This window comes from Convolutriloba macropyga, chromosome 11 (genome assembly GCF_964194025.1).
Source record: "Convolutriloba macropyga chromosome 11, txConMacr16.3, whole genome shotgun sequence".
NCBI lineage: Eukaryota > Metazoa > Xenacoelomorpha > Acoela > Convolutidae > Convolutriloba > Convolutriloba macropyga.
The window spans coordinates 36,979,963-37,002,007 of NC_134478.1; the positions used below are offsets into that span (position 1 = coordinate 36,979,963).

The 22,045-nt window shown below is 35.6% G+C and overlaps 2 protein-coding genes across 2 annotated transcripts in view; one reads left to right on the forward strand and one right to left on the reverse strand.

Moving 5' to 3' along the window:
- Positions 1 to 6,513, forward strand: part of LOC142349115 (uncharacterized) — a 630,633-nt gene extending 624,120 nt beyond the window's left edge. Inside the window, exons 22-24 of the mRNA XM_075400527.1 lie at positions 1,029 to 1,205; positions 5,533 to 5,740; positions 6,229 to 6,513. Of these exons, the coding sequence (XP_075256642.1) occupies positions 1,029 to 1,205; positions 5,533 to 5,740; positions 6,229 to 6,336 (493 nt within the window). The 3' untranslated portion in view covers positions 6,337 to 6,513. The remainder of the gene's footprint in view (positions 1 to 1,028; positions 1,206 to 5,532; positions 5,741 to 6,228) is intronic.
- A 3,980-nt stretch (positions 6,514 to 10,493) lies between these two features.
- LOC142349269 (uncharacterized) overlaps positions 10,494 to 22,045 on the reverse strand; it is a 35,755-nt gene continuing 24,203 nt past the window's right edge. The window contains exon 4 of the mRNA XM_075400717.1: positions 10,494 to 11,573. Within this exon, the coding sequence (XP_075256832.1) occupies positions 11,224 to 11,573 (350 nt within the window). The 3' untranslated portion in view covers positions 10,494 to 11,223. The remainder of the gene's footprint in view (positions 11,574 to 22,045) is intronic.

The window sequence follows — 22,045 nt, forward strand, 5'->3', positions numbered from 1 at the left end:
CAGACTATTTATTTTTGAGCACACGATTTATCGTCACAACAGAACTATGTGCTTTCAATTATAAAAGTAAATTTGCTGTTTGTCTATTTTAGGCGTTAAAAGACCTTACCCAACATAGCAAAAAAATGTTTTTCCGTCTGCAGTTATTTTTCAGAATCCACAATGCACACCTCATGGGGGATATTGCTTGACCTGGTTTCCATTTCCTTCTGGGGATATTGCCTGACAAAGTAAAACAATTATGCAATCACGTAATTGACAAAAAAAAACGAGTTTCAATCACGCTTTTGAAAACACCGAGCTCTAGATAAACCTTTCTCGCTTAGAGTAAAACCATCTCACCATTCACGTCAAGCAAACCTATCAAGTACTGAGAGTAAAATCATCATTTTTGTCCATCGTATTTAATTTATGTTCAATAATTAAGGGTCACGCAGTTACTGATAAGACATAACTGAAGTGAACTAATGGTACCAGTTCAAAGATAATGGTTTCTGTATACTTTTGACACTAATTTTTTTTCCCAAATGGTAGCAAATTGTTGAGCTCTACTCATTTTTGTTCTTTGATCTGTTGTCTTGTAACTTAGTTTCGTTGATGAGAAGTCTCATCAGTAGCTTATCAGGCATACATTATTCTACTTAATAGTTTGATTTTATGTCTGTGGTACTAGTAAATATTTAAAAAACTTTGAGTTTTTGTTATTTTCTTGTGGCCGTACCGCATATCCTCAATAATACTGTGCTCATTGGCATTCTATATTGCTGTGCATTTTGGTCAACTTAGTAATTAGTTTGGTTTTTTGGCTAGGCAGCTTTGGTTAAGAATCATAGTATGTAGGTATTTGTCTGTTGACGATAACTGCATGGTCCAGCATCCTAGTCACAGTCGCGCCACAGGGGTCGAGCATCGATCGAACATGGTATTTTCACACCAATTATTGTTGGAGTATGGACGCTTCATAAACTGAGGCCTAAATCTGTGAATGGCTCACAGGAACCTTGGATTGTTACACGCAATCTGTTCAGGCTGTGGAGAGAGGACTGTTCGGATGCATTGATGGCCATCAACTTCCCACGCAGGGAGGCAGTGAGAGATGTTAGGTGGTCTCCCTTTAAATCCACAGTATTCGCCGCTCTCTCCTCATCTCTAGTGGCACTATACGACCTCCATCAGGACCCCGTGGACCCAATTGCCACCTACGCGTAATTTTTTTCAACCCGATTTAAATCATTTTAATTTGAAAAATTATCAGCAAGATAGTGTCCTATATAAAGTATTAACTATTAAGGCTGCTAGTCTAGAGACCCCAAAAACTGCAATCAATCGGTGGCCTTTTTACTCAGAGCCTGGGTTAACTTAGAACAAATTGTGTTATAATTCATCAAACACTTGCAGCAAATTTGAGGGTTCTGTATTTTTTCAAAGTGATACTTTACTGCATTTTATCTGACAATCATTGATACGAGAGGCACAGGTGCTGCTCGTTTTCTAGTTGTAAAAACGACTTTATTTCACTTCAAACGCAGTTGAATTTGCCAAAAAACAGCCACAAAATTTTTTGTTTTTGAAGTTTGGTCCAATAATTTTGACATTGCTCTATGATAGAGTATTTAACGGGGCGACCTTGAAAAACGCCAAAGAGCGAAAAAAATGTCCGTCGTCCGTATTAAAAAAGTGTAAAATTGAAAGCATTACTGTATATTTTTCATATAAGCTAAACAAATATTTGTAGCAATTATGCAGATCCACGTATTCAATTTAAGGCTCCAAAATATTTTTCTACCTTTTCTTTGGCTACGTTCCAACAATGCTCAAATTATCAAGTTGAATATCTCGATATATTCTTTGCATAATGTAGTCAGTTTTGTCTCAATTTTGTATAATGATGTTCTGACCTAGGATAATCACTCGGAATTTCGTTATATAAGAGATTAGATTATATGCAAAAATCCTTCCAACATCATCAGAACAAAATTGTTAGTCTATAATATCTCTACATATATGTATATATATATATATATATATATATATATATATATATATATATATATATATTCTTATACATATATACGTTAATATCTATCGGACAGTTTGTGCAGTTTCACGAAACTTTCTTAAGACATCTGAATCAAATTTCAAAATTTACCAAAGAACTGTCTGTTATTTTAACTGCTGCATCAAAATTGCCAGTAAATTTTTAATTGAATTCAGATCGGGACTATTTGCTGACCATTCCAGTACTTTTTGCTCTTTTTATTGAAAAAGTTTAGATTAATCTTTGTTATACGCACAGTAGAGTACCGAGAAAGGCAATTTCTCTCAGAAATTTTTCGAAACTTCCAAATAAACTAGAAACATCAGCAAATTTGAATATCTAACAAACAGTTCGCGATCATCTGATTCTATTGTACCCCAAAATACAAGTGATCTTTTGTTCAGACTTATTTTATTACAAGTTTATTGTGGTTTTTGTCACGACATCAAGTTCCGTTTCTTCGAAGAAATTGCTTAATTCCTTAGCTGGATACGCCTTGAGCTTGCTATTATTTGGTAACGTTGTAAAGGATATATGTCAACTCTTAAAAATGCTAATTTAAGTGGACGTTGATTTATAGAAAATAAGCGCTGAAGTTTATTTATTTGACACTAAAAATGATACGTTGACTTTGAGTAAGATCGCCGCTAAAATATACGCTAAATTGTGCAACATTGACTCTGAAAATTTGCCCACGAATTTGGGTAAGATCTAGACTACATTAAGAGCAACCGTAAGAGACGGCTAATTTTTGTTTATCATATTACGTTTAACATTTTTTTTTAATTGCTCTCTTACAAGTTTGTAGCAATTATATTAGTTCTCTTGGCCCTTTTTTAATGCGAGTTTTCGCTTGACCGATTTTTCGTCTAACCCATTTGAATTTTCGTCCTTAAGAACGGGATAAACAGTTAGCGCCCAGTAGGTATTAAGTTTCTTTGGAGAACATTAGCACTGTTTAGTAGCCCTTTGAGTGTGGTGAAGCAACTGGGAAGACCGTAGTTTAAGGTTAAAAGCCCCTTTTTAGGAGTTTTTTTTAGTCCAAAACGCTAGTTTTTTTGTGTTTTTCGTCATTTTTCAAATTTTTAAACCAGTCTAAAATTCAGGCAAGTTAAAGTTGATAAAGGACTTTTACAAGAACTTGTTTCTTGTTTTGACCGTTTTAAGAGTTATATGTTTTGGTACTCTGAACAAAAACTTTATACAATATTTCAAAATTTTTTCGTTTTTTTATAAATTTTTTGTCATCTTGCAAGCTTTGTCAGCACTGGGTGACAAAGAACCAACTCTAGTGTTTGTAATAGGTTACTGCATAGTTTCTATTCGTAATGGAATGGTTTTAACATATGAACTTAAGAAATTTTTTGACAAAATTTGCAGTTTTTTTCATTTTTCTTAGAGATTTGTTAACATTATTCGAGTTTTTCTAGCCCCAGAGGCTAGAAAACATTCTTAGGGGTTTAATTATAAGTTACTGAAAACATTTTATTGGCCCTGGGATAGTTGACAACTTTCAAAGGTCGCAATTTTATTAACTTTTTGATAAATTTGCAATTTTTTCGAGTTTTTTCTGGAAATGTTCGTAACTTTTTCCGTTTGCCAAGCCACAAGATCCAAGGAACAAACTCCAGGGTTTGATAATAAGCTATTGCATAGTTTTTACAAAAAAATGGAGATTTATTCAAGATTTTAACATCAAGAATTTTAGCATTTCTTAACAAAACTTGCATTTTATAATTTTTTTTACAATTATTGTCATTATTCGTGTTTTTTCACTCTCAGGAGTCAGAAAATCTCCTTTAGGGTTTGATAATAACTTACTGGAAAATTTTTATGAGCTATGGAATAGTTTTCAACTTTTCAATATCACAAATTTTTGCATTCTTTTTGAAAAAACTTGCAAATTTTTTAAGTTTTATGAAAACTTTTGTCATTTTTTTAGGTTTCTCCAGTCTCAAGAACCCAGGATCCTCATCAAGCTTTTGATAATTGCTTACTGCAAAGTTTCTAGATGCAAAGAAATGTATTTTTAACAGCAAAAATTTGAGCATTTTTTTTACAAAACTTTTTGTGAAATTTATTGTCATTATTCAGGTTTTTTCAAACTCAGGGGTCCAAAAACCTATTTTGAGGTTTGATAACAGGTTACTGCATAGTTTCTAGTTGTAATTAAATGTTTGTAAAGATTTTAATATAACGAAAATAAGCAATGTTTTTAAAACAAATTTTTGCATTTTTTCAAGCTTGAGTTTTTTTCAATTCTTCTAATTTTTCCTTGAACAAGGGAGCCCTTGAACAAGGGAATTTCAGCAATTTTTTGATAAAATTTTAAAAATTTCCAATTTTTCCGAAACTTTTTTTCATGTTGCAAGTTTATGGATCCAGTTTATAAGCCAGTGAGACTACTTAAGGCTTGAAACAGGTATACTGAATTATCTCTTGAGAAACTGAATTGGTTGTGAAGATATTAATATCATAAATTTAAGCGAGATTTTAATAAATTTAGTATAAAAAATTTGAAGATTTTTGTCTTTTTCTGATTTTAACGATTATTACTGTTCAACAAAACTTTTAAATACGAACAAGGCCGGAAAACTAAAAGTTACAGACTTGAATCTCATCATGGAAAACTTTCCTAGTGCTCTCTCTCTCTCTCTCTCTCTCTCTCTCTCTCTCTCTCTCTCTCTCTCTCTCTCTCTCTCTCTGGCGACTGGGGTTTCTTTCCTTCTCTTTCTTCTTTATGTTTTATCTTTCAAACTCTACCTCTCTCTCTCTTTTTTTTTCTGTTGACCGGTATTTCTTCTGACCCATCAGACTTCTTCCTGAGAAACGGGATAAGGAGGTAGCGCCCTGTGAGCATTAAGTTCTGTTAGAGCGTTTTAGCTCACTAGTCTCCAAGTATGCGATTCACAGAATCTGTTTTGGAGACTTATATTCGTACTGTGAAGGGCAGTTCTAAGAAATTGATCTCCCCACCCAACCCCGCCCCACATCATTCCCTCTATCACCACGCCTGCACATCGTTCAGACTATAGGGGCCCCTGCAGCCAAAGATCCCCCCGTTGCGCTCACCTCACGCCCCTTCATTTAAGCTAAAGCTAGCCTCGCTAAGCCGTGGCTAGCTACTGACGGAGCCAACCGATCGCCGGTCGTCTGAGAGTAATTCGCCCGACGTTATGGGGTTTTGTTTTCGTAGATCTTACATAAATTATAAGCATTAACAGCAAATCTTAGATAGTTATGCGTCTCTTGGTGCTGGTAACTCGGCACGGTATCAGACGTATTTTGCACTAGGCAAAATGGTTTTGGCAGTTCTTCATTGAGAATATCCCTCAAACTTGCCTTTTCCTTGACTTTTTAGGGCACAAAATTTCAAAAGTCGACCACATTTTTTGATGTGAACATTACAGAAATTGAGTGGTCTTTTAAAGTAACAACATAAATACATACCTCATTTGAAACAGAGACTTGAAACAGTTACTTTTGTTTTCAAGTCTGTTGTCTCATCTGCGTATTACAAAATCGCGCTCAAATGATGGTGGACTGAAAGGACCCAGCGTGGAGACCACTGGAAACAATCACACTACATTTGATTATCACGAGGACTCGACAGAATCAAATGGTCATCAAGAAGTGTCCAATTTTACTACTTTGGAATTTTTGACTGCTAACACTCTGCTCATCGGAGACGATCATGGAAAGGTACCGCAAAATTATTGGTTGACTTATTGATTTTTTTCTGGAGAAAAAGGAGTAAAATTGAAAAACATAAAAATGATCTTGTGGGATATACTTTTACGTCAAAAAAGTTTTATTTGTCATTTTGAGAGTCAAAACTAACCCGGTATATGCATTTCTAATTGCTTTCAAACCATGTTTGCAGCAATTATATTAATCCTACTGGTAAATCTCCTATCCTCCACCCCCTCCACCTGGTTCCACCCGTAAGCCTCCCATGCCCACTTCACCCCTCCTTTAGCTAAGCTAAAGCTAGCCTTCCAAAGCCGCAGTCAGCTCCTGACGAATCCCACCGGTCGCAGTCGTTTCAGAGCAATTCGTCCGATGATCGTCGGTTAAGTTTTTTTTATAACGCGTTTTTTTTTAAATATATATATATATATATATATATATATATATATATATATATATATATATAAAGGTAATTTCTAACTATTTGCGTCTGATTTTAGATAGCGGTAATTTGGGTTCAGTTGGATTCCATTCTGAACAACGATTCAATAGAGGAAGAGACACTCATCGATATCATGCGTCAGGCTCTCTCTTTATCAGATCACTAGCCACTCACAGTCACTGGGGATACTATGATTGTCTCGGGTTGAAATAATTAATTAACGAAAAAAATAAACTTATAGCTGTCCGATGCTTGTTGACCAACGTCAAATTTTCATCTTTGCTTGTTTAAGATTCGTATTATTTGTTTGCTTAAGGCAATTTGAATAGATTTTCTTATATGAGTCTTTTCTTTGTGCTCTACTTTTAAGTTTGCTCAAAATTTCATATTGTTTGATGCCTTAAGTCAAACTTTTTGGACTTAAGGTCAAGCTTCTTTAAATTTGTTTACTTATGCGAATTAATTCGAGTACTTTTTGCGAGTATACTTTTTATTCGCCAAAAATATACAAAGCTGTAGCTCACAATTTTTAAGAAAGTGTAAAATCAAGCTTGAAGATATTAAGAAAAATAAGAAAGTATATGTTAGACTATAGTTCTGAAGATTTAAGGTAGAGACCAGAGCCGAGAGCGCTTGCAGCTGACGCTGAGCTTCAAACGAAATAAGATATCTGTAACGGCTGCTCTCCTATCAAAGACAAGGAAAACCTCTTTTGCTAACTTTTGTGAACTTTATTATCTTCTATACTGTAGATTAGCGATGCATTACTTGCTGTTCAATTGGTCTCATTAACTAATCGTTCAGTTTTGCTGTTTAATTGCTCTCAAACGAAGTTTGTAGCAATTATATTAGTCCTGTCGGTCTTTTTTAGGCAATTTTTCGCTTGACCGATTTTTCGTCTGACGCTTTTGACTTGTCGTTCTCAAAAACGGGATAAACAGGTGGCGCCCAGCGGGCATTAAGTGCTCTTAGAGCCTTTCAGCTCTGTTTCAGTTCAAACTGTTTTGGAGACATACTTATACTTATGGTGTGAAGGGCGGTTCTTAGAGGTTGAAGACACCCCCACTGTTGACCCCCCTGTTGCCCCACCCCCCCCCCCCCACAGCGCAGTTGCCCGCACCCCAGTGTGTTGGTGTTGCCTCCCCCCATTCTGCCCCCGGTGCAACCCCCCCCCCCCCCTCTCGTGGCTAGCTACTGACGAACAACCGCTTGCTAAAAACGCAAATTTATACTATTTTGCATTTTTTTCAAGCTTCTTGAAAATTTTTGACATTTTTTGATTTTTATCAGCCCTTGTTGTCAAAGAACCTCCTCTAGGGTTTGATAATAGGTTACTGCATTGTTTCTAGTGGTAATGGAATGGTTTCAACGTTTTAGCATCACGAATTTTATCAATTTTTTGACAAAACGTGCAATTTTGTCATTTTTTTGACATTTTTTTCCTTATTCAGGTCTTTCCAGACCCAGGAGCCAGAAAACATCCTAAAGGAGTTGATAATAATTTACTGACAAATTTTCAATGGCCGTGGAATAATTTTTCAACTTTTAATGTCTCAAATTTTAGCAATTTTTTTGATAAAACTTGTTTTTTCAAGTTTTTTTAAAACCTTTTGTGGTTTTTTAGATTTTTTTCAGCCTGAAGAGCCAGAGAACCTCCTCTAGGTTTTGGAAGCAGGTTACTGAAAAATTTTTGTAGACTAAATGGAAAGTCTTGCAAGATTTTAGCATCACGAATTTTAGCAGTTTCATTGATCAGATTTTTTGAACCTCAAAGGTCAGAAAACCTCCGTAATGGTTTGATAATACGTTATTGGAAAATTTTTGTTGGTCATGGATTAATTTTCATCTCTTTAATATCACAAGTTATATAATTTTTTTTAAATAAAACTTGCAATTTTTTTCAAGTTATTTTAAAATTTTTGTCATTTCTTAGGTTTCTCTACCCTCAAGGGCCTAGGAACTTCCTCTAGGGCTTTATATTTTACTGCAAGTTTAGAGCTGTAATGGAATGTTCAAGATTTTAATATCACGAATTTAAGCAATTTTTTAAAATATTTATTTTTTCAAGTTTTTGGTTTTTTCTGGCAACAGAGCCCTCGAACCTCCTCCAGAGTATGATAATAAGCTGTTGCATACTTTCTAGAATTAATGGGATGGTGATCAACATTTTTTATGCCTCCAGTTTTAGTAATTTTTGGACAATTTAATTTCGAAATTTTTGGAAAATTTGTATGTTCCAAGTGTATGGATTTTGAGCCTGTGAAACTATTTCTGGCTTGAAACAGGGATACCGGATAGTCTTTTTAGGGATGCGTTTTGGACATCAATGCAAACTATGAATTTTCAAAATTTAGTTTTTGAGCGTTGAGTGATACTTAAGATTATCAAATTTTTTGAAGCTTTGAAAAACGATAATGATAGTTTTCAAAACTTTTGCGAAAAGATTGTAATTTTCAAAGCGCAGAAAAATTATCCCCCAACTACTGATTTCAAGGCATCAATTTTCAAAGTAAATCATTTTCAGATGCTGCAATGCTAATGCGGTTTGTACACGAATAGTTTCTCGATAACACTGTAGTCTGTATCTTGCATCTTCAGCCTGTGGTAACATCTAGTTGCTTTTCTGTTTTACCGAAAGAGGAGTGCCAAATATTAATTTCATTCAACAAAAATTTTTCGAATGACGATTTAATTCTAAAATTCCATCACGCTTGAAATATCAAAAAAATTAACGACAGCTAGCGTCCCTCAAATGTTCCGTTAATTGTTCTCAAAAACACTCTCCAGCTGATTTTTATGATACCTTTTTTCAACTAGAAAACTCAATTCCAGCGAGAAAATATACTCAAGTGACCTCAGGGATGCTCAGGTTTTTTACAGCAATTTGTCAAAATTTTAGTTTGTCAAATGCCGTCTATCTTCTAAGTTTCAAAAATAAGAATTCTCTTCATAGAAGTCCAATTTTGCGAGAAATTCGAAAAATTGCATATTATTTAGATTTCATAGAATTTTGTCTCGGGAAATCGAAAATAACGTTGCCGATTTTTTCGAACAAAACTAAAGGGCAGTAACATTTTAGAAGCAACTGAAAAAATTCTCTTGCCTACTTCGAAACTAAGAATAAACTGCATAGGATATAGAAATTTTTGGTGTCAGGACAATTTACCCAATACCATTATACCCAATGTACTTTGATACTTCCGTTCAATAATCCGACAACAAATTAGCAGTCGTTATTACCCTATGTTTTAACATATTTAATGGTCATGGCCATGCCTCAGCTGCCCGTGGGACTTGATATGAAACTATCACAACCGAACATGAGATTAAATTATCCGCTTGTTAAATCATACGTGTAAGAACTATTTTCTGCTCATTAGTACTTGGATTATGGAACAAAAACATCAATGTGAATTGGGAATAATGGCATTGAGTATTTTGGCATTGGGTATAATGGCATTGGGTATATTGGCATTGCGTATAATGGCATTGGGTAAATTGTCATGTAACCACATTTTTAACTAAAAAACTTTTCATTAGTTAATGAAAACAGATAAACAACGCCGCAGACCTTTGATATTGAGTGGACCATTTTCAAATATCTAATAGACAATTACAAATTATGTAAACCTTTTGATGTAAAACAGTGAGTTTTGACAAAACATCGGGATGCGTCTTGGACATAAACTGTGAATTTTCAAAATTTAGTTTTTGAGCGGTGAGGGGTATTTAGGACCGTCGATTTTTTTGACGCATCGAAAAACGATAATGACAGTTTTCAAAACTGTTGGGCAAAGATTATAGTTTAATAAAACTAAGAACAAACGGCATGGGATATAGGAAATTTGCCCTGACAAACAAAAACCTATTGCTACCGTCTGAACATTGCGCTTGAGCTACAGGCTAGTGGCTGGCTTTGGTTGTCGCTAGCTTAAGCATAGTGCGGCTAACCTCGAAAAAAAACCGGGGGTATTAAAATGGAGGGGTCTAAAATTGCCATTCAAGCCCAGTCATGCAGACAATCTAAGTGTACTGCATAGGCATTTACAGACCTAGAGCTTTACCACTTTCTTGCATTTTTTAGGGCAAAAAATCAAACAGTCGGGAAAATATCGATTGAGCTAAAAATCCCACCAAAACCCAATTGGGCCCAATTATTTGATACTGACTTTCTTTGGAGGAATTAAAAAAATTTGAATGTAATGAAATCAGTGCGGCTATAATCTAGCAATGGAACCTGCTGTCAAAGACAGGCTGATAAGATCTGAAAAGACTGTTAGTCTGGAAACAACGTATAGCATGATTGCATGAAGTGAAGAAGAAGAAGAATCAATTGTGAATTGCAGAATTTCAGTTAGCTTTCACTGCAATTCATACTACACTGACATACATTACTCAAACACAATTGACTGGATAAACTTAGTAGAAAGATTCCCATTTTACAAATATAATCTAACCATCTTAAGTACTTGCGGAAATACATACAAATTTTGTCTTCACATCTGTGTTTGCTTAATTCTCTGACTAGAGGTTTATCTTGAAAACAAAATTTGAACAGCAAAACAACTCGTATAGTATTTATTCACTCTATCCTTTCATTGTCAAATTCTTTTGCATTTATTCAATCTGCGCACATGACTTGGGCACAAAAATTACACTATTTGGCTTTGGAGAGTAGAAATATAAATTGTGTAGCATCAGCAGTTGATTAGCAGGTTACGGAATACAGAGATAATTGTCATCAGAAAATGATAAATCTCTGTCTTATGCTGCAATAACAATTTGCAAATGTCAGCAAACTATGTTGTATAAGAGGTGAAAATTTATCATCAGCTCTCCCCGCAAAAAAATACCCATCATACAAATGCACCTAATAAAGAAAGCAGAAATATTGCTTATTCTCAAAATAATTGGTAATTGAGTTTACAGTTACCCTGCGTTGCAGCCTTTCCAAAAAACTTAGCGTAGCTGTAATTAACATACATGTATTTCTTTATGTGATGTGATGTGATGTGATGGACCATTTGAACAACAAGAAGGAGAATGAAATAAATTAATCTGAGTCGAGTACAAAGTTTGACATCTTTTCCGTGTTGTACTGAATCATGTCATCTTCATCATCATCATCTTCCTCACTCTCTGAGTCGCTCAGAGGCAGACTGGCGTGTGGCTGTTGTGGGAAGTCCACATTGCGATGTCCAATTTTCTCTTCGTCTTCGTCAGAATCGTCGCCCGCTGCGAATGCGATGTCTGCGTAGTCTTGATTCGATTGATTGTTCCCTTCGACAAGGGTCGACAGATCCACATTCGCAGAGATTTCTCCCTCTTTTTGAAGTCTCTTGGCCTCTTCAGGTAGGTATCTCGCAACAACGTCCGCCTTCTCATCTTGGAACTCACGCAAACCTTAAACAGACACATGAACACCATAAAAGCTTCATTGACGACAGGAAAGTGAAATTTATTTGCTGTCAGGAAGTTGCCAAATAGTTAAATTTCTGCCAATTCGCCAGTTCATTTGCAACATCTCACTGTGTAGCAGTTCGAAATTTGAAATATAATTTTGAAGTAGGTTTACGTAACTTTATTAAAACACACACTTTGTATGTTTGAACAAGCCGAAAGTTGAAGTCAACTTGTGGCTATGTATTTCGGAACTTCTGGCATTTTAACTTCCTGCACTGCACTGCCTTTAGACAAGTTTCTATGCACCCTTATATTTACGAATTCGGCTTCATTTTTGATCAAACGCTTACAGCAACTGTCGAAATTGCTTAACCTTTGGACGCAACAACAATTAATTCATTATTTAACCAAACAGAGATCAGTAATGTGCGTTCGCATATAATTTACCAATCCGTCATATCTCCAGCAAATTATCAAAACTGAGAAAATCAAACCTATATGCATACCTAGCAATTTACTAGAATATAATTCGCATGCCATCACAAGATTGGGTTGACTTGTCACTATAAACATTCACAACTTTTCGTTAGGTAAAGGATGGCTTAAAAGTTGATATGAAAAATCAGCTTTTTCATTAGAAAGCATTGCCAAAAAATCTGCTTAAATTACAATTTAAAAAAATTGCCAAAAACCTAATCACGAGAACCAAAAACTCCCCTAGAAGTGAAAAAAGTCACGCGCAAAATTCAGTAAAAGAATGTACAAAAAGCAGATTTGAAGTGATCGTGACGTCATATGGTCGTAACAAAAATTTTGGCCACGACACAAGCATAGCAGTAGTCCTGACCTACAATACGAAAAATTGAAGCAATTGAAGACAACACTATCAGCCTCTTCATAAGAACAGCCTGCGATAAACAAATCAAAGACCAAGACGTACACGAAAGTAAACAAAAATCGAGCAACATTATTTCATCCCATTTAGAAGCAGTTTCACCAGAGTTCTCATTGCCGACAAAGTCAATCTAAAAAGACATTTAGTTTAGACAGCTAACACAAACTTTGAAGAAAACCACATCAGACAAAGTAAAAGGGCAACAAACAACAATTGCGAAACATTTTTCACGGATGTCATTGAGAATAAGTGGCATCGAAGTCAATGAAACACGCAACTTAAACTTGAACTCCTCAACATATATTGAGAAGACAAATACCGTCAAAGTCTTTGAAAACCATTAGTTGCCTTTTGACGGTTTTAAACAACTGAAACTATGTAATATCAGAGAAAACGTATATATATATATATATATATATATATATATATATATATATATATTAGTGCAGAAAACGATTTAAAAAACAGCAAAAAAACCACAAGCAAAAAATTGCTCCAGAAAAGGAAATCTGTTTAAGCACTACTTTAAGTCACTTTAAGCCACTTAAAAAGCCACGAAAAAGTCACGCCTTAAAACTACTCGCTTTTCACTCCGCGTACTACTCCAGCGTGACTATAATCACTACTCCAATGACAAAAGTTTAAAAAGAGAACAGATCATAAAAAAGACAGCGCACCAATACAATTCAAATTTTTTGAATTGTAAAAACGTACCGGGACAAAAACTGACTTACAATTTAGAGAATTTTTAATGAATAAAAACACTAGACCTAAAAATTGACCTGATTGAATTTGGAAAGCCATTTAGAAAAACCGATAAAGTAAAATACGGTTAAAAAATTTTTAAGTCCAATTGCCGCATGTAAACAAAAAACCACAATCAAGAAAGCCAATTTTTGTTCAAACACCACTTTCTCACTTTTCTTTAAAATTGGAGTGAAAAAATATCAAGTTGTAAAACTACTAGCTTTTTCGCTCCACTTCCTGTTTCAGCGTTACTAAAATCACTTTTTTCAATTTGACTTTAAAAATAATGAAAAAGATTGAACAGGTCTCTAAAAAAGATAGCAACCCAATACAATTAAAATTCTTTGAATTGCAAAAAACGATATTAGTTATTGCCCAGTTATTGCTTTGCGGCTATTAAAGAAACCTTTGAAGCAAATTATTGTTTATTAAACAAGTTACAAAGCGGAAATCCATGGAAATTTTTTTCAGCCTGCATTCTAAATCTTGCAGAATCTTGCAAATTTTTTAATTCTGGAATTTCTTGAGTATTTTTGGTAGCTAAAACTAACTGAAAACCAAAAGAATTGACTTTGAGAATTTCGATCAGCAGAACCGATTCCAATTGACTTTTTTCCTAAATACCTTTTGAATGTTAAATATTGCAAGACTCTTGCAAGTAACTTGCAAGATTTTGAATTCAAATACAGTAATCCGACAAACAGTTAGAAACATCTCCAGTCATCCGAATACAACTTCAATTTACTTAATAAACGATGAAAACAATGACTTTCAACTTTTTCTCTCTTAAATGTTTATAGGGAAACCAACAGTCGGAATTTTTTAATCGATATTTCTTAAGTTCATACACCAAAGAATTTTTACCACACACTTTGCCTTCAAATTTTCCGGCTGTAAAAATCTCAAGATTGACAGCAGCAAAGTTTTTGGATGGCCTTGCTAATAAGTTGATTTTGATGCCAAACCGTAAAACTTTTAAAAAACAAAAATAGTGCCAAATTTTAACGCTTTTTGCCCTTTCTTTATACTTCCATTCAACCAATCTTTAAAACATCAAATGTCAAGGAAAAGAACGTTTCAATCTTTGTTTTTTTTAAGGTTGTTCAGCATTTATATCACTACCCTGTAAATCTTAAAACAAAAGGTACAATGATTATTAGCAAGTTCATAATGTCCTTTGTAACAAGTACTAGCTCTTTCAGCTAAAAAGAGACATCGTGAGACATCACAGTCCTTCTATAAAAATGTATACTTCAGCTAAAAATATAAACAATTAGTGTCGAATTCGTTCTCATTTTACAAGAAATGCTTCATTTTACAACAGGAAAGTAACAATTAGAGATATTTTTCTTATTATTGATTCTACAACTGCAAATTTTAAAATTTTAAATTTTAAACCTCAGCCTTCACAATCTGTTACTATCTACAATTCTTTTTGCTCAGACTTGCCAGCTTTATGGATGGCCTGGATACGAGTTAATTCTCAATGCAAACCGAAAAACTATTCAAAAATTCGTTGAATTAAAAACGCTTTTATTCTGCCATAGAGCGTTATGTTGGTTATCCAACAGCGTTCTAAAGCTCTGATGTCAACACCAAAAAAAAATTATACGCGAAATCGCCAAAGAAAACTTGTTTATTAGGGGGAATGACGCTGCGCATATTGTCTTTCATATAATGTGCAAATTTTTGCTCCTATTGACAAACTATCCTGAGCTATCAAAAACCTCAGTACTTTTGTCTTTGCTAAATAAACCTAATGTTCTCTTGCAACTTTCTACTTTCAGAAGAAAAGCTCTGCGGCAAACAAAAAAGGGTCAACAATTATCAACAATAGTACTTTTTTCAGTACTATTGATGATAATTCATACACTAGAGCAGCAAATTAAACAATCACGTTCACAAAACTGTTTTTTTTTTTGCGGTTTTGGGCACTAAATCGGGTAGCAGTTAATAAGCGCTGAATTGTGCTGCTAAAATGCTCAAAATTGAGTTTTATCAGTTTTTTGTTGACATTTGAAAACAATTGAATTTTTCAAGGAAACTTTCCACGCTCCGCACGAGCAAATATTTGCTTCATAGCATAACCAGCTGCGCTACTAGCTTTCCTAAATGCATGTTCATGGGCTTCCGTGCAAAAACTATTTTGGGTCTACCATTTCTAGAATAAAAGTTGCTCTCTTTGTTCACTCAAACGCAAATTTTATTTTAAAATGTAGTTGTTTTAGTTGAGTCAGAGAGTGGTTGAGTCTTAGAGAGGTACCTAACAATCAATGTAGGAGTTCCACAGTCAATGTGGGTTTCCAAGCAAAAACAGTTTTTGTTCAAGTGTTTCTAGAAAAAAGTTGGTCGTTTTGTTGCTTTACTCGCTAATTTTATTTTAAAATATTGTTTTCATTTGCAATGTAGCAAATGAAAACAGAGTTGTCGCAACGTAGCAATCATTGCAGGACAACCACCGTTAAACTGGTTTCAAAGGGAAAGGAATTCTTGGGCTAGTTTGTCTAAAAAAAGTTAGTCTTCTAGTAATTCTTGCTCGCTCAATCGCGTCTCCGAGTTCTACCGGGTCTCTGTTGTTCAAACGTAACGTTTTTCTTTACTTTTTTTAAATTAAAAGTATTTCCACTTCCAGTTCTTCTTGTTTGTCTACAGGCAGAGTTTATTTTAAAACGTATTTTTAATAATGTCGAAGTAGTTGTGCCAATTTTTTGTGCATGTTCTAATGCAAAAATAATCTTTGGTCCAGCTGCTCTAGAAAAAAATTGGTCTCTTGGTTTTTCTTGTTCCCCTAAGGCAAATTGTCTCATTGTTGTTTAAACGTGTAAACACTCACTGTAGGAGTCTCACTGTTTGTGTCGTTTTCAATGCAAAATCTGTTTGACCAGCTTGTCTAGAAAAAATTTTAGTGGTTCTATTATTTTATGTTGAAAAAGTAGGAGGGTAACACAACCTGAAGATACTGGAAATTATCCAAAAGTGCGGTTTTTTAACTTGTTGACTTTTCCGACAGAAGTTAGCTAATATATTTGTTTGTTTTGTTTGGTCCTGGAGAGAACTTTGATCCTCGTTTTGCACCTAGTGCTCTGTTCAGTTCTCTTATAGTTATTTTATGTAGCTCGGTCACAGCCGGTCCCAGGTCCCGATTTTTAAAAAAAGGAAGAGGGTAACACAACAAGAATAAATTTGAAAATCTCAAAATATGACAAAAAATTTTCCGACACAATATCAGCTATTTAATCTCTAATGTTCATATTTCAGCTCGAACAGTCGCCCCCTGCAGCCAATCTTGCAAGCGAATTACTAGGAAAGCGAAAGCTAGGAAGTGAATTTCTCGCAAGTGAAATAAAAAGCTTGCAAGAATCTTGCAAGTGAATTGAAAAACTTGCAAGAATCTTGCAAGATGGAAGCCGTATGCATTCTCTTGCAAGTTTTTCTATTTATCGATCGCTAGGTACTTGATTGGGTGGATTTTAATTTGGAGGAATAAATTTTTGTGACGCTGTTCCCATTTAAGGTGAGCCACTGCATCTAACTCTGCTTGCATTGTGTCTAAATCTCCCTTATGTTACGGCTACTTCGTTTTCATTCTTATCAGGTAAATGGTCCCAAAAATTAATACATGATAACTTTTGCCCGCATGCGGCTCATTTACGCAGTGGACTCGATCTTCCGATAAAGTGAATGGCAGATCAACGCAGTATGTTGTTTGTATTCGTACCTTAGTGAGGAAATTTGATTATATGCAAATGCAGAAGCTGCAACAATTGCAATAAACCCGGATAAAAGGAGTAATCCCCAAAACTCTGGCTGTGAATCTAAATCATCTTCTACTACATCAGAATCAAGCATGAAGAATTGGCTTAACAAAAAAGCTAGGCCGGTATGATGTTACAAATGACCAAAAGGTTACATTCTACATCCGATCATGGTAATCATAGTGGATACCTAGTAACACTGGCTACGCTGCGTCGCTCGCTGCTATCGAGCCTCTTGAAATCAAGATCTCACGAATATTAGCTCATGCAGGATAGGATTACGCAACACAAACGCAATTCTCGACTTAAAAGGATCGAAGGTTGCAAAAAGGATCTTCTCCGCACGTTACCTCAAGACAAACGTCCCCTTGTTGGCTTGGCATCGCAACACTCATTGTTTTGCCACTGAAGCGGTACGGTTTTACGTTGACAAAATCGGAATTCCGCGACGGTTAGTTCATTCGGTCCAACATTGTAGCAAAAAATAGCATTCGGGCCAACATTGAAGCAAAAAATACGCTTATCGACTGCACTTGCGGAGAACAATTCACAGTAACCGATGCTTTCAATGCGCTAAGGGGGCTATACCCTCAAGCGGCACAATTAAATTGGAGACACGTTCGCTAAAATAATGAAAGACTTATAGTAATTTAATTTCTCATCCGTTGGCCAAGTCATGTCCAAAACAAGCCAAGAATGGATACAAATATCACGAGCAAACTAAAAATCGAAATGAGCAAAACTTGGAAATTGAAAAAGAAGTTTTGTTCCACTCGTGCTTACATGCATGGGAGGCACAGGGCCCTTTGCAATGCGCACTATAGAACAAATGGCAACAAAACTCGAACAACAAACAAGACGACAGGTCTCGGACGCAATAACATATATTCGGACGAGGATAAGCCTTGCACAACTAAACAGCGCAATTATCTGTCTCAGAGGCTGTCGTGGTACTAAAGGTTTAACAGGCTGATAATACTTAAAGTTGTTGTGCGGAGAGGAGGCTAGACACTCAATTAATATAGAAAAATTTCAACCTTTTGAAGCGGCTCCTAGAGCCTAGCATATTGTAAGTTTAAAATACAACTAGCCGGTCCGCAAAACCATTAGAAAATCATTTACACGAATAGAAGTCTTAAAAGAAGTTAAGGTTTCTGTTTCGCACCAACTCGGACTTGAACCCTTGCCCCTCGTTTAATAGCCATTGGTCTCACCACTTACTCTATCTATGCATATTGCACTTGTCTTCTGCTCTTTCTACAGCAACATTCTGGCCGATGGCGTTTGTGACTTGCTTGTTTTTGCTATACCGCGTGCTTAATGAGCGCGAAAAACTGTGCATATTTGGAGCTAAAATATGATGAAGCGTGTCTAGAGACGCATTTATTATGCTAGGTTGCATAATTAAGGACCCCTAAAACATGAAACGACAGGAGCGCTGCTGACCATTCAGCTCAATTAAGACTGATATTTACCATAACAGAGGAAGATTAGAAAATACGACTAAAACTGCTCAAAACTTCGTTTCACAGCAATTTCATTCATAATGGTAATAGGAAAACACTTAAAACTTCAGATTAGCAGTCCTCCCGCTTACCAACTCCGCTATAACCACTACAAATCACCGTTTCTCACATTCGCTTTTATCTTATCAACAAACGTATTTCAGATTGAGAGCATCTGAGGTCACGCAAAAATCAATACAGGGCCCTTTGCAATGCGGACTATAGAACAAATGGCAAAAAAACTCGAACAACAAACAAGACGACAGGTCTCGGACGCAATAACATATATTCGGACGAGGATAAGACTTGCACAACTAAACAGCGCAATTATCTGTCTCAGAGGCTGTCGTGGTACTAAAGGTTTAACAGGCTGATAATACTTAAAGTTGTTGTGCGGAGGGGAGGCTAGACACTCAATTAATATAGAAAAAATTCAACCTTTTGAAGCGGCTCCTAGAGCCTAGCATATTGTAAGTTTAAAATACAACTAGCCGGTCCGCAAAACCATTAGAAAATCATTTACACGAATAGAAGTCTTAAAAGAAGTTAAGGTTTCTGTTTCGCACCAACTCGGACTTGAACCCTTGCCCCTCGTTTAATAGCCATTGGTCTCACCACTTACTCTATCTATGCATATTGCACTTGTCTTCTGCTCTTTCTACAGCAACATTCTGGACGATGGCGTTTGTGACTTGCTTGTTTTTGCTATACCGCGTGCTTAATGAGCGCGAAAAACTGTGCATATTTGGAGCTAAAATATGATGGTGAAGCGTGTCTAGAAACGCATTTATTATGCTAGGTTGCATAATTAAGGACCCCTAAAACATGAAACGACAGGAGCGCTGCTGACCATTCAGCTCAATTAAGACTGATATTTACCATAAAAGAGGAAGATTAGAAAATACGACTAAAACTGCTCAAAACTTCGTTTCACAGCAATTTCATTGAAAATGGTAATAGGAAAACACTTAAAACTTCAGATTAGCAGTCCTCCCGCTTACCAACTCCGCTATAACCACTACAAATCACCGTTTCTCACATTCGCTTTTATCTTATCAACAAACGTATTTCAGATTGAGAGCATCTGAGGTCACGCAAAAATCAATACTTAAAAGCGTGAAAAACTTAGTTGAAAGCTAAGAGTGTTCTAGAACAGCGAAGAATCTTTCAAGCTAAAATATGATGGTAAAGCAAGTCTCGAGACGCATTTATAATGCTAGGTTGCATACGTAAGGACCACTAAAACATGAAACGATAGGAGCGCTGTTGACCATTGAGCTCAATTAGGACTGATAATTACAATAAAAAAAGAAGATTAGACAATAGGACTAAAACTGCTCGAAAATGCAGTAGGATAATGGTAGTAGGAAAACAATTCAAACTTCAGATTAGTATTCATCGATCCTACCAACTGCGCTATAACCAACACAAACCACCGCTTCTCACAATCACTTTTATCTTATCATCAAACATTTTTCAGATTGAGAGCATCTGGGTCACGCAAAAATCAAAACCTTAAGCGTGAAAAAACTTAGTTGAAAGCTAAGATTGTTTTAAAACAGCGCAGAATTGGTAAAACTAAAACTTTGTTTAAAAAAAGCACGTTTACAAAAAACAATTCAGACTTCGCTCGGGAGCAATGGATCATTTCAGATTGACAGCATTTGAGATCAGAAAAAAATCAGTTTTCTAGAAAAGCGCAGAATTAACACTCCTCCATCTTACTTACTGCGCTATAACCACTACATAAAACCGTTTCTCACAATCGCATTTACTGATCATTAAAACTATTTTAGGTTGACAGCATTTGAGATCACGCAAAAATCAAACAGTAAAGCGTGATAAAATTTATATTTGTCCTAAGAGTTTTCCAGAAAAGCGCATAACCTTTGAAGCTTAACTTTTGCAGAGAAACACACGTTTACAATCAATACTTCAGACTCGTTCGAGAGCAATTAAAAATCACGTAGTATCCAGGACAGTAAATCCTCCCACTGAGGGTATATTTTCCCTCATAGCCTCGGGGTTACTGTACCTGAATAAGTTTTTTGTCCCAGGTTCAATTCTCACACATCTAATTTGAGCCTGTTAGGTCATTGATCTCTCTCGAAAAGTGGCCTTAACCATGCTGCTCTTAAACAAGCGCTTCGAGAGGCCCCTTAAACATGCAAACAATTTGTCCATTTTAGTGCTCACGCGTTTAATATTTTATTATTATAGGTTTACGCACCATTTACGAACTCAAAAGTGCTTTCAAAATCAAATAGTAAATTAAAAAGTTTTCACTTTTTTGCGATAATCAAAATCATGTGGTATTAGTTTCATCTCAAAAGGCAACTTATTCCATTCGAAAGGAACAGCAAAACTGAATGATCTTCGCCCAAATGCAGCTTTGACATTAGGAACCTTCAAACTGTACGCATATTGGCATCTAGTCACCTTATCATTTCGGAAAACTAATGCGCCAAGATACATCGGAATTTTCCACGGATGGTGAACTAAACGGTGACCAAAAAGTAGAATTTTGTAGAGGATACGTTGTTTCATGGGTAGCCAATGAAGATCTTTGATATAGTTTGCTGTTGGTGAACCAGGTGATAGCCTAAAAATGAGACGACAGTTGAGTTGCAGTAATCTAGTCGCGAGAGAATCATTACCCGAACTAAAACGATCAACGATTTTCTGTCGACTGTATCTCTGATGGAATAAATTTTTCACAGGAAAAAATAACATCTACGGCACACAGAACTAAATTGTTTCGTATATGAAAGTCTGGAATCAAAGTTGAAGCCCAACAAAGTAACATTGTTAGAAAAATTGGCATCTGTTGGAAGTTCAATATCGCTATCTAAACTATTCTTTCTACTATTAAACAAGTATTCAGTTTTGAGTTTAATCGGAGCTTAGAACCACTGAACCATTTTTGCAGAATCGTAAGTATCAAATCAAAAGCCCCCTGATTTATCGAAGCTTGGTAAACAAAATATATAACAGTATTATCGACATAAAAATGATAATTGATATCAAGACGTTCAAACAGAACTTCCAGAAGAACAATATAGCATGGAAAAAGAACGGAACCTAGAGCAGATCCTTGAGAAACACCCGTTTTTATAGTTCTTGGCACCGAATATTCACCATCATTCAACACTTTTTGAGATCTACTACTCAGATAACTATTTAAACAGCTAAGCACTTTATCTTTGAAACCTATACTTGTTTCAAGAACTGAAAGAAGTAATTCATGATCGAGAGTGTCAAAGGCAGCTGATAGATCAAGTGCTTTTTTTTATAAGTGCTTTTTGTCCTATCTAAATTGAGGAGCAAATCATTCATCACCTTAACCGGCACTGTTTCTGTAGAAAACTTCTTCTAGGCGCTTTGGTATTTGCTGAAGAATATTATTTTCGAAGTGTTCACGTATTTGCACGTTCTGATAGTTTTGAAATGTAACTTGGGTTTGAGATAGGTCGATCACTTGAAAAATCTTCATTATCAGAATTTGCTTTCTTCAAGTGGGACTTAACAATGGCCATTTTATAGGACTGGGGGAAACATCCCGCCTTCAGC